A 13245-nucleotide genomic window follows, 5' to 3' on the forward strand; every position below is an offset into this window, starting at 1 on the left:
CACTAATGGGTCTCAAGCAAAGCCACCAGAGGGTTACTATTACACTGCTGACAATTCACGGAGGTCGCTAAGCACTCTGTAAGCCTGAAAGTGTGTTAAGCATGGCAGGTCCAATGTAAATACAGGAGCCAATCAAGTGGATGAGGAAAGATAACACTAATAAACTGTAAGTATGCCCATATGCGGACTGGAATTTGAGCAATGTAACGTAAAAGCGCTACATATGCATTGAACTCTCACAAACGCATTATTTTTCCACCGTTTTAAAATAATCAACTTTTGTTTGCATCAGAGCACCCACACCGGGAGCTTTACAGTGTGAGCGCTCTGCAGCTGACGGAACAATGATTGCATCAATAATTCATAGTCTAAAATTTAATTATCGTTCACATTAGTGTCTCTTTTCATCACTTATTTAGACTGAGACCAATCACGTCTCTATTGAGCTCACCAGCGCACATACCGTACATAAATCCAGTTTTGACTGAATTTATGTCGGCAGTCAATCACAGGGCATTTGTGAAGCGTTGTATGTCAAGTAACTTATTTTAATTGTACAGTATGTTCATTAGGTTGATTTAGCTCTATTATGCTAGGTTTAGGTCAGGTGTCAAGCGCTTTTGTCCGCCGTGCAACGACATAGTAGTGGCTTGGAGCAAAGATGAGGTGGGGCTCCTCCAGCAGTCAAAACATTTTAAATGTAATTAATTTTCTAATTCTTTGCTCATACCCGGCAGCTATTGGAAGCTATGTGAAAGCATGAGGCTTGCAGGACTACATTTCCCATAATTCTTTGACACGGAAGCCGAAAGTAGTTGCTAGCGATTAGACACCGATGAGAATGAGAACACAAACTCTAAAAGTAAATATGAAGGAATATGAATTAAAGAGGAACTGAAAATCCGACATCCATAAAGTGCACTGTTGATTTTTGAGAAAATTAAAGGAATTTAAGTGTGTCTAATGGTCTGGAAAAAAAAAAAAAAAACGGTAGTTAAACTTACAAGCAATGCTGTGCCTAAAGAAAACTCAAACAAGCATAGGGGGGAGCACAGGAAGTTCCAAGCCAAGATTCCGACCAGTATGAGGCAAATGCGCTAACCACATGTACCAACGAGCCGCCAGACCCTTGTCATATTTCATCCATTTAAATAGAAAGCCTCTGTGAGGTAGCAAACAGCTGCAAGCATAATGTCCATGTACCACAGAGGGTACCTCGCGAATAAAGCAGTGAGGTAATGATACATAGATTTTACTCTCACAGGCATAAGAATTATGACATTACTCTTACAGTATGTCGTTGCAGTGACTTGAAAGCCGTAGTTAAGTAGGCCATCGGAAAGAGTTAGCGCTTCAGATGTTACGCTCTAGGATATTACTAGAAAGTTGAATGCTACCGTAAACTTCTTGAGCTTTCCTTTCCAGGCATTATAATTTTTGACTATGACATCACAGAATAACAACAATTCGGGGAAAGGGTTTGACATTGTTGCTCTTTGCGGTTGCCATGGCAACCTGTCCAAGGGTTGACCCCTTCTTTTGCCCAAAGTTAGCTGAGATGGGATGCATGATTCTTATTAGCGCCTGTGCTATTTATAATGGATGGATGGATCAAAAACGTGAAGGAATTGTTTGAATAAGGAAAAACATGATTTATTTATTTATTTTTACAATTAAAACGATTATACAGTGTCTTAATACAATACAATACAATACAATTTTATTTATATAGCGCATTTCACAACAGCTGGAGCTGTAACAAAGCGGTTTCCATATGCCGTCATATAAATCAGCAGGTAATTAGAACACAAATGAAAACACATAAACACATTTAGAATAACAATGAATGCAACCTATTTATAGATCTGTATACTTTCACCCTTTTTTTTCGAGCCCTGCTGAAATCAGCTTGTTCAAACGAGGAAGTCAACCCCCAAAAATATTTGCAATAAAATATTTTATGTGTCTTCACTTGTCTAAAAATGGCATTCCAATTAATACTGTGTTTGTGGAATGTGAGGGAAGCAGCAAATTCCACCCGTCTTTCGCCATCTCAGGGGGCGGCCATTTTGCCACTTTCTGTCGACTGAAAATGACATCACATGTGTTCAGAGCTCAGGCCATGACCATTCACGATTTACCTGTTGCCTGAAGCTGGGCCATGATTGGTCGCTAGCTGAGTCCCGACCAACTGTGATGTCATTTTCAGTTGACATCAAATGGGAAAATGGCCGCCACGAGATGTACAAGAATGGGTGGATTTTACGCCTTAACTAATTTCACACACGAAATATTAATCCAAATTCCGTTTTGGCTAGTTGGGCTGCATAGGACATATTGTTTTAAGATTTTGGGGGGGGTTGAAGTTGTGTCTCATGCAAAAAAATAAATAAAACACTGCTCACATGTCTGCTACGGGGTGTGACAATTCTAAGTATGGCTTTCATCCCCATGGCGATTTTGGGCGGTGCTAGCGGATGGGAAATTGTGCTCGTTACGGGAAAAACCCAATTTCCATAATACGCCCCCTTTAAAGCCCACGGAACCAACTTGTGTGGAACAATGCCAGAGATTTCGACATGCACTATTTGGATAATACAGACATGCACTTAATGGAAAGATCCGAATCAGAGCATTGCACACAAACAGTACCCGAAGCAGTTGGGGGCCGTGTCTTGTCCACAAAATGCAAATTCCAAATTGACCCAATCCCCAAACTTGCAGACCGACCCCCTGCCTCCAACTGTTACACATGTAAAATGGAAAAACAAATTGTATTTAATTACTACATTTTGCAAGTCCTTAATTTAATTCAAGATTATAAAAGGATCTTGTTTTGGGAATTATTCATTCAGCGCACAAGAGGATGTGCTGTGTTGTGTTTGTTCATCAGGCTGTTGGCTGTCAACCACACGGACAAGGATTGCCACTGTCTGAAAGTGATTACAGCCTATCAGATGCCAACGGTGCTGGTTTCTGTGGTTACTAATTGGTCAGATTAAGTTGATGTCATGCTTTTAAATTCAGGCCTGTAATTGGCATGGTCCTAACATGTAATTATAGTAGTTGGGGGAGTAGTCTGGTCAGGGTTTCCGAAAAAACTGATTACACGTGTGGCTCAGTGTATGTTTGTATGTGTGTGTGCGTGCGTGTATGTGGTTTGAAGATCAACCAATGACTGGTGAGTGCAACGGCTTTCTAATTAGACATTGCCCATGGCGCAAAAAGCGACATGGTGGGGGGGTTACTCTGCAAATCCACGGCAAACTTGTGAACACGATCATGTTGCTGCGTCTGGGACATGTTTACACAGATGACCTCAGCACTTTGGACTTTAAGCTGCCCTCAAATACGCCGCAATCGTATTTCCAGCGTGTGCATTTTGGGGAAGCATGACATCTGCAAGCAGACCGCTAGACAGGAATTGCGGCGGATCAAAGTTTTAGATAAAACAGACAACCTGTGGAAGACTCATATTTACAATCTTGTAAAAATAATGACACTTTAACTCCTAAAGCACCCGGGTTCAACCGCAGATTGCTCCCAGTCTGACTAAGTAGTGATCGTAACGGATGTCGGACACTTTCTGGATCCACTTAGTGGGGGTCTTACAGCGGGAAGTAAATGGGACAGAGTGAGAAGGAGTTGGGGAGGAGTAAGAAAGAGCATTGGCATGTGCTGAGATTTGTGACTGCTCAGCATTGGAGGAGCGGCGTAATGGACTGCATCAAAAGTAGTAACTAGAAGTAGGGGGTCATGCTATCAGATGCACTGTTCAGTGTACCTAATAATGGATTGACAATTTTTTTCGATCCTCAAGTCACTTGATCAGTATTGACATGTTTAAGTGCTTAAGTTTTGCATTACAAACTGTCAAAAATTGACATTAGATGGGCTCAGTGTCATAATATCCAAGTATACGTACGATCCATCATCAGCATTGCATCACCTGTATACGTCAGTGCACGCAATGTAGATTTACGAACATTTTGAATTGATGTGGTCAAATGGTGGCTTAAGTTTTGATTATTTGGCGGCGTTGACCAACCAACTGAACAGATTGGCTCTTTTAGTCGCAGCAGAGCAAACATGGTTATAAGATGCTGACTTTATGGGCAGTTTATGAATGTGCGTGGGCGTGCGCCTGCTTGGGGCAAAGTCTCTGGATAGGGTACAAGCAACGGCGACGGGTGGGAGGGTAGTTAGTTGGTGGTAGGGGGTCTCAGACACGACAGGCATGACATGCCATCCAAAATTAGCGGCAGCTGTTTTGGCCTTACTGAATAGTTGCGTCTGTGAATGTGATTGGGCAGCGTTTAAATGACACAGGAGAGAGTGGAATGCTGACTGATTGAGCCTGGATGTTTTATGATTTATTTAGTTATTTTCCATGACAACTAATCTTCACCCAATGGTGTCAAAGTAGTGTCCGGACAGAAAGAAAGGATCGTCGGCTGTCTTTGCAAATTTGACCTAAAATGTTCGTCATTAGCCTAAGGTGTGTTAGCATTAGAAAGGGCTCCACTTTAGCCAGGCGCCTAAAAGGAAAGTAGCTGGACCAAACAACAGTGCTGATTTGCCAATCTAATTCTAAATCTAAATCCCAAATTTCCCCATTGTGGGACTAATAAAGGACATCTTTATCTTTATCTTTAAAATCACTGTCCAATTTAAAACACAAGTTCCAGCCTGTTGGCGTGAGATAAGTTGCCAGGAGGCCAAGGTCAACAGGGTTGAAAGTAGAATGACATTCAACAAATTAAGTGACATCCAGATTTTGATTTCCTCTAGACAGGACAGGAGGGATCTCAAGGAGAAAGCGACTTTTTTAACTCAGCGGGACATAGGAAATTCCATGTTTTCGTAGGATGGAACATAGGGGCGTCAAGTATAACGAAAACAGCAAGGGTCGCAAAACAGACCCTTGTGGAACACCTTTTGATGCCAGGAACTAGATCTTGGAGTCATGGAATCAATCTGCTCAAATGGAATTTTATTATTATTTTATGGCAGTGTTCTGATCGTGTAAAGTTGATATTTCTTATTTAAATTTTATCTCAAACCATTTTGATCCCCTAAAAATTTTTGATCCTCCTTTTTTACTCTTGACTAGTCCTATTTCAGCTGATATAGGGAAAATGCGTAGGTAAGATGGAGCGAGACCATATAAAGATTAAAGAAAGCATATCAAAGAATCTTGAAAAGAGCTCGAAAATGCAAGTGAAGGCCCTTCACAGTTGGAGTTAGCAGCATTTTGGACCAACTGGAGATGCTTGAGGGAGGATTCACTGACTCCAAAATAAAGTTTTACTGTTTTTATGTTATTTTTTTTATTACTTTAACTGTCTTAGTTGTTGTGTAAATAATTTCTGCTCCCCATGTTTTGCATGTCAGTTGAAGGGCCATTTCGGGCTTTGCACTCAACGGCATTTGGCTAAATGGAAGATGATCTTCGCCAAGGAGATGTTTCTTTTCGGGTGTGTTGGAATGTGTAGAATGTGAAGCATCTGTGTTGTACCTCTCATCTCTTCGCAATAAGGGGTGCAACAGGATCTCACTTGATGGTTCGTATCCTGTAATATTTTGAAGCTGAAATGTTGTGCAACTTGGGCACAGATTCGCCATTTTCTTTTCTTGCGAGCGATGCCACTGTTATATCCAAGCGAATTTACTTGCATTTTAATCAGAAAAAAATACGTTTTAATTTGATAGCCAACCAGTCGTTAACATCTGCTGTGCCTATGTGTCTTTTACAAGCTTGTTATGGAATCTCAACTTTGCCCTTCAAAATTACGAAAATTGAATTGAAGTTCTATTGAAGAGATTTCATTTTTTTTTTCTTGAAGTGTGTCACCAGTAGCGGAACAAGTGATTATCTGTGTATGAGGGCCGACTGTAGCTGCAAGCCAAGTTTGGCCAAACAGAGAGTGAGTCAGATTGTGGGAAGCTATTAATGTGTCTTCAGGAATGTCAACATATTTTCCCGAGGAGGAGGTTGGTGTGTTCTCGGGGGAAGCTACTGTCAATACTGTGGATTTTCTTTCAATTCAATCTTAAAAAGACTTAATAGATCAGCTCTTAATAGTTGACTGTATAGTCAAAATGTATTCATCTGTATTAATCTATTTTTGATGAGCCCAGAGATGTGCATGGAAGAAGTCACTTGTTCAAATATTTTGGAGGAGTCTACCTAGAAACTCCCCCCAAATGCAAAATCCTGATATTTTGTTTTAACTCTACTTAAAAAAAAAAATGGATCCAGATGATTTTATTTTTTGCAACCGCATGACAAAATAAAGCTGACTAAATTCAACAAAAACTTTTTTTCAGTGTGCAGTGGAAGTGCCTCTGTTGATTTTTGCTAGCATAACCACAAAGCAGATTTCTTTGTGTGTGTGTGTGTGTATACTTTGCTTGGTTGTACTGCAGCCAATGTAGACGCAGTGTCAACTTTTCCTACAAGGCTACCCTCTTGCACCCCACCCCCGCTCTGTTGCGCTTACTTCCATTCCATTACATCATGGACTGTTCTCCAAGCTAAACTGATAAAGCCAGGTTGTTTTCTCTCTTCTCATTGATTCGTCCTATCTATTGTTCAGCAGTCTGTGTCCATCCCGTATTCTGCTGGCAAAAGAGCAAAAATGGAGTATGTCAGTGGAGGAGCAAAACGTTCAATTTGCGTGCAAAATGAAAGGGTGGGAAGAGCAGACTCAGCGCTAAATGGTTTTGTCCAACCATCTCCTCTGGTGTCTTTGCCAGAAAACTTAGTGGCGTTATAATAGTGCAGAACTGTTTGGAGTTTACTCTATTTTTGTGTATCATCTGTTGTTTCTCAATATTATCATACACCACTTCTTGTTCTTCTCCTGAAGGTGTTTCTTTTACTGTTAGCTTTTTGCTAACTCCACGAGAAAGGCTCCAAAATTCAGCCACAATTTGGCTTTTTTTTTTTTTTTTTTGTGGTAATTTAAAGCAAACAGGATGTGTGTGAGTGTAAGAGAGCCGTCCTCAAACTCCCATGCCCTTCTACTCCACGTAGGGTTTACATTCCCATGTATTTTCATCAACAGCTGTTTCACATTGCCTTCATTTACTCCATTCCCCCCACCCTTTTTTTTTTTTCTTCCTCGCCCTCATCCATATCGACTTCTGTTAAGGACCTTTTTCCACCCCACTTCAAGGTCAACCTCTGCTTTCTCTCTTTAGAGGACTGAAGTGGTTTATTCCTCTTGAGATAACAGGTGAATCCTTCACCCTGTTAGCCTTTGATAAGAGTTTGACCGCCAACTGGGCTAATACTTTACTTCCTTCCTGACACATTTTTCTAACTGCTCTTTCAAGTGGGAAAATAATTTGCTATCATTGTTTCCATTTGCTGTATTGTTTTTAAAAAAAATCGTCGCAAGTGAGGAAGTTAGTCCACAAACAATTTCAGCAGCATGGTTCTAAGGTTGCGGGTTTGTCTTCCTTTCTGTTTTCTTTTTTCTTTTCTAAGAACATGCTTGTCAGATTATTTGAAGGCTATAAATTGTGAATGTATATTTAATCTAAATTTGCGATTTGTCTGGTGACTAATGAATAACTGTAACAATTGTAGGCTTTGACTATTCTCTGTTTTGTGTTACGCAGGAAAAGCGAAAACGTCAAACTGAGATCGAAGACAAGAGAAGTCAGCTCGATGATTTGGTTTTGCAGCTCCAACATCTCAAGGTTGGTGTGTGATTGCTTTTGTTTTTTGGGCAATAAGTCTTCAGTGCTCATCTTATACAACTGAGTCGAAGGACTCTCATTGTGTGAAATATTTTTAGTTAAAATGCTTCATATGGATTAATATGTTACAGACCCACTAACACAAAAAAATAATACCATGGGCATTATCAATGTCAAACGAGGAAAATTCACAGATAAGCTCGGACCGCGGTCGCACTGTCGAGATGCCTTCATTGATTAGCGATCGTCCGTCACTGGGATGGAATGATCATCTCTGCATTTAACCCGTTGCTAAATAAGTCCATTGACCTAACACACATGATCAGAACTTCAAATATCTGCAGACAAATCACAAGAAGACATCCTACTCATGTGATGAATTGTGAATGTTTACATTGACGTCATTACTTCCATAATTGTGACATCAACCTAGATTATGAGATCATAAACCTGACGTAGTGATTTAACTCCACCTCTGTGAATTGATTTCAAATGCTGCTGACATTTAGAAATGCGTGAGAAAATGGCCTTGAGTTCCTGTTTTGCTTTAAATATCCATCCAGTGGAAATAAATGACATTCCTTTCTCTAATTAATGGCCTTGGCATGAAAGAGTCCTTTATTGTAAATCTGATTCCTGACTACTGGTGGTCTCCAGCTTTAAACACCCACTTATGGAAACATTGACAAAGGATTGTTGATTAAAGCCATGCACACCTTATGTTTCCGGCCATTAAAGTGTTGTGTTCAGTGCAATGGAGTCCTTCATGCTGACTTGTGCATCAAGCGATGCGCTCTGACAAGAAGAACGTAAGATTCCGCACGATATTAAATTAATAACTGGACTCTTTTCCAGCAACACGAGCCCTGTTCATAAATGCAAAACCACCTCAGGGAGAGCCAGCCACAGCAAAAAACATAAACACAACTCCATTATATTTTGCAATCACTTGAATAATTTAAAGGTATTCAGGATTTTTTTTTCCCCGTTACTACCATCCACTTCAACAACAGCTTTTCAAGGTTACACAAATGCATTGCAAGTTTTTCCAAGCCAAAGTTGAAGGAAATCTGTTCCATAAAGGCTCAGCTCCAAGATTTAAGAATGCTCAGTCTTCATTTTCAGTGTCGGCTGCAGAAGTTGAAAAATATGAGGATGAGGATGAAATGCACCAACTATTTTTTTTCTCATTAGGAGTCTTCATGTAAATGGCAGAAGGTGCACCAATAAAATAATCATTTTAAAGCAATTGATGAAATAATCAATCGTGTTGTGACTGCAGAATCGTCACTATTGGACATCTTGCTGTATTGAGCGCGACACCCCCCCTAGAGTCCGCACACTGCTGTGTTTACTTTTCATGCATGCGCCACCAGCTGACTTGATGTAATCAGCACCTGGTCATGCAGTCCCATCAAATGGCCATTATGTCTGAGTGCCACGCAGCCAAGCTGCATGAAGCAGGCTTTGTAGAAGGCCCTCTAGGGACCCGGTTGCTCTGAGAAAAGAAAACGAGACTACAGCTCAGCAACTTCAAAAGGACAACTGGGCCTCTCTGATGGAATGCAATGGGCTGTGAACAAGACGTTCTTTTGAATTTCATAGTCGAGTTTTGCACTACTGTAATATAAATATATATTTTTATTTTACCGCAATCAGTAATGAGCGTATTAGTTACTTAAATTTGAACTATATAGTTTTTGTACAGCAGCAGACGTAACAGTTGTGGCCTATTCCATCTGACAGTGGACGAGAGGCATAGTACAGCCTGGACTGGTCGTTAGGAACAAGGCACATGCAGACAGACAGCCATTTTCAGTGATGGGAAATTTGGAGTTGTCAGTTAGCCTAATGTGTGGTTTCAGAATGTGTTCGTCCAAAAAAAACCAAAAAAAAACGCCTAATCCCAGATTTGAACAGTGATCTTTTTCATTGTGATGAACTCATATGGAAAGGAAGGCGAAATAGATGGCGAGTCATAAATCAGATCTTTATAAAATGCATTATGTTTGAAAGATATTTGCAAAGTGTTGATTGGATTTGGTTGAGAAAGGCAATTCCCATGTAACTTGAATTACGCATGTGGCAGCTCCACACAACAGATGTGATGTATGCGAAGTTGTACATGGCTTTTTGGAAGGGACGCAACCATACACAGACACATGCACTCACGCACACACACAGACAGACGCACAACCAAGTACCTCAGCTGCCGCAATCTGACAGCAGGTGGTATCATATCATGGACTTGTTTCTGCATTGCGTGTGGTGACTCATACGTGAATGTTTTTGTTTGCCAAATCATTGTGTGCGGATAATTCTGGCATTTTCATTTCCAACATTCGGAGACAAGCAGCTCATTGTGTGGCAGTGAACTTCCATAATTAAAGCAAAGTGTTCATGGCCATCTCTTTTGTGGTTACAACACAGAGAACAAATAACTCGAGCTGACAACATCAGCTTTTATGATTGAAATGTTAAACAAGTAACCACATTCAACCTTTTTCAATCTGCTTTGTCTTGATTTGATGTTGCCGTTATGAATGCCAACTGCACTTGATGATTGTCGTCATTAGCGTGGTGGGTAAGATGGAGTCCCGCTGATTTTAGGGTGAGAGGTGGGCAGTAACAATCAATGGCTGCCAGCCAAGTTCTTTATGCATGGATGTTGTTGAATACAACCAAAACTTGTTTTTGGAAGTGTAACATTGCGAAGACATTCAAACCGAAACGTAGTAATTAATTTGTGATGTCATCGCATGACACATGGTTTATTACTCTCAGCTGGAGCCTACTCAAGACAAGAGCGCCGTGTTCTCCCCCAAGTCAAGCTGAAGAGGAGCTCTATGTTTAGGAACTCACCTGAGACATTTATGTTTGCAGTCCAAAGCCATGCGGGAGCGATGGCTCCTCCAGGGAATGGCGGCAGAACAAGAGGAGGCAAGGCGGAAACAGCTGCAACTTGACGAGGAGCACGGGAAGAGGCTGGAAGACATGATACAGAGGTACTGCTGTGTTTTCTAATCCTTGAGACATTTCACGTTTTTTGGTCCAAATGGATCTGGCAGAACTAATGCAAACAGAATAAGATGATAGGAGTAAGTTGATTTTGTTGTCTTTTGTTTTTTAAATGGATTCTGTGTAAATCCACCCTCTGTCCTGTCTCCAGTTCAGCCAGTCAGGGTCAAATCTTCCCATCCTATGACTCCCAGTGACTCAATCGTATTATATTTATAGTGCTGTCAAGTGATTAAAATTTTTAAACTAATTAATCACAAAGAAATTCCATGATAAATTGTGATTAATTAAGACAAAGAATTGTGAAGCTTTTCACAGATATTTACTTGAATAATAGCTTGGAATGAATTCAAAATCACCAAATTTGAAGTATATTTAATTCAAAGACTAATTTTTAGATTAATCTCCAGCGGTGACGCTTTAATTTTGACAGCCCTAATTTCTACATTGTCATCTTGAGAAAAATAACAGTTTATTTGGATTTCTACTCTTCCCATAGCAGCGCATCAACTCTTAACAAATAGGTCGACGTGCTTCACTTTGATTACATCAGTTGCGTTTGAAGTGTCAACCAGGGTCTTAAAATAGAGCTCTAATTTTGTAATACGGCATGTGGCACATCACAAACATTCAGTTAATAAAATGCGCACCGACATACGAACACCGTAAATGTAGAAAATAGTTCCCATTTTATTTTGAGTATTTTTAGTAACGGCTTTTAAAACAGAAGCCACAAGAGCTGAAGGACAAAAAAAAAAAAAAAGAGCAGTAGCATAACGCAGGAGAGACAAGTTAAAGTGGGATGATGCTGACAATTCAGGGATGTATTGTGAAGATTGAACAGAGGGGATCAAGTGATGTGACTCTGTGCACTTCCTGCATTTGTGTCTTCGGGAGGAGCTTCCTGATTCCCATCAAGAATTAACATGGGATCAGCACTTATTTCCAGATGCAGTCGGTGCATGAGATCACTCGCGCTATAAATGAAGTGCCAGGCTTAGTCGGCTATAATGAGCTGGAAGCGTTGTCCTCTGTCTGCTTGGATGTGGCCATGACCGCACGTTGTCTTTTTGGACAGTTATTTGTTGTAAGTAATCGATAACAAATGTGCAACGAGCGATTCAGCCGAAACCGCTCAACATCCGGGCTATTGTGCGACAAGTGGGGCTCGGAGTGGCTGTCCTTCCGTCACCGGGTTTTGCTGTGATCCGACTGATGGTGTTGCAACGTCGCCGATGTGATTAAAATAATTGACATGGGCTTTCACACACATACACACACGTTTTCCGGGTTTTTAGCGTAAGCCTCAATAATCGCGCCATGGTTTCGTTGTTCAATAAAAAAAAAAAAAAACAGTATACTACAGTGTATTGTGTATGGAGCATCAAAACCCGACACAACGTTACAGTTTTTCCATAGCTGCGGTAATTGGTTGCTTGGTGTGCAAACTGGAATCGTTTTATGATAGTCTACTTAAATCGTGTTTGTCCCTGTTGCCTGGTGTGCGGCGGGTCTAACACACACTCAGTCACAATTAATCACCGGGTGTGTCCGTCCACTTAGAAGGGACATATAAAGTGTGAACCAAGTAATTTGTTTGTGTGCTCTGTCAGAAAATGGGTTTCTCCACCCATTAAATGCTGGGGTGAAGATCCACACTTATCTTTTCTTGAAAGAAACAGCTAGCCGAGATGCTATCCTGCCTCTTTTCCATCTCTCGCCGCTGCAACACACCTGATTCAAATGTTCAAAACATGCAGGACAATGAACCTGGAGGAACAGGATTGCAAACCCTTGCAATATTATATCAAAGGCAAAAAATTAGCTTGAGCTGCTTTGTTGTTGGACACAGATTAGCAATAGCCAACGGCGTTAGTTTCTGATAACTGGCACAGAATCACACCAATACATTATTATGGTAGCATGAGCATAACTACCACACACAGAAAAACCCTTGTGCCAAGATACAAAAAAAAAAAAAAAACGGTAGAGTGACATAATCCTCATGACTAACCATTTAGTAACATCCTGTTTCATCTGTGACTCAAAGTCATTCGGAAAGTGCTTTTTCTTTCTCCAGGTCTGACTCTCGTTAAAAAATATGGTTGTGCTGTACTTCAGGGTTCAGGCTCAGCAGTTGTCAGGATACCACAAAGCCGACTTTGGCGTTGACGCATTCCACAATAGAGAGATGTCGGGTGAGCAGTGACCACTGGGCAAAAAAAACAAAAACTAGCCGGCCCATAGACAATATTGTTCACATAGCAACATTAAACATTTAACTTTTAAACTCTCATCGAAAAGGTGGCACCTACTCAAGCATGAAAAGATTCTCCCAGATTACTTAGTTAGTCATTATTTTTTATTTTTTTGGGTGTGATTAAAGTGCCAGTCGTCCATGTTCTCTCGAAACAATGGGATTTGATTAAGATTAAAGTTTGAGTTAAAGTCAGGAGTTTTCTCTGCCAATTGAAAATGACACAACAATTTGGTGTGAATAATTTATTGCGTTTGCAA

General features: G+C 40.6%; 1 protein-coding gene across 4 annotated transcripts in view; it reads left to right on the top strand.

Moving 5' to 3' along the window:
* Positions 1-13245, top strand: part of palm2akap2 (PALM2 and AKAP2 fusion) — a 66572-nt gene that overhangs the window by 8018 nt on the left and 45309 nt on the right. For all 4 annotated transcript variants that reach the window (XM_088281083.1, XM_088281085.1, XM_088281086.1 and 1 more), the window contains 2 exons: positions 7630-7710; positions 10594-10715. In XM_088281083.1, the coding sequence (XP_088137209.1) occupies positions 7630-7710; positions 10594-10715 (203 nt within the window). The remainder of the gene's footprint in view (positions 1-7629; positions 7711-10593; positions 10716-13245) is intronic.

Source organism: Idiotropiscis lumnitzeri, chromosome 18, assembly GCF_059441095.1.
Source record: "Idiotropiscis lumnitzeri isolate Australia: NSW breed Sydney's pygmy pipehorse chromosome 18, RoL_Ilum_1.0, whole genome shotgun sequence".
Lineage (NCBI taxonomy): Eukaryota > Metazoa > Chordata > Actinopteri > Syngnathiformes > Syngnathidae > Idiotropiscis > Idiotropiscis lumnitzeri.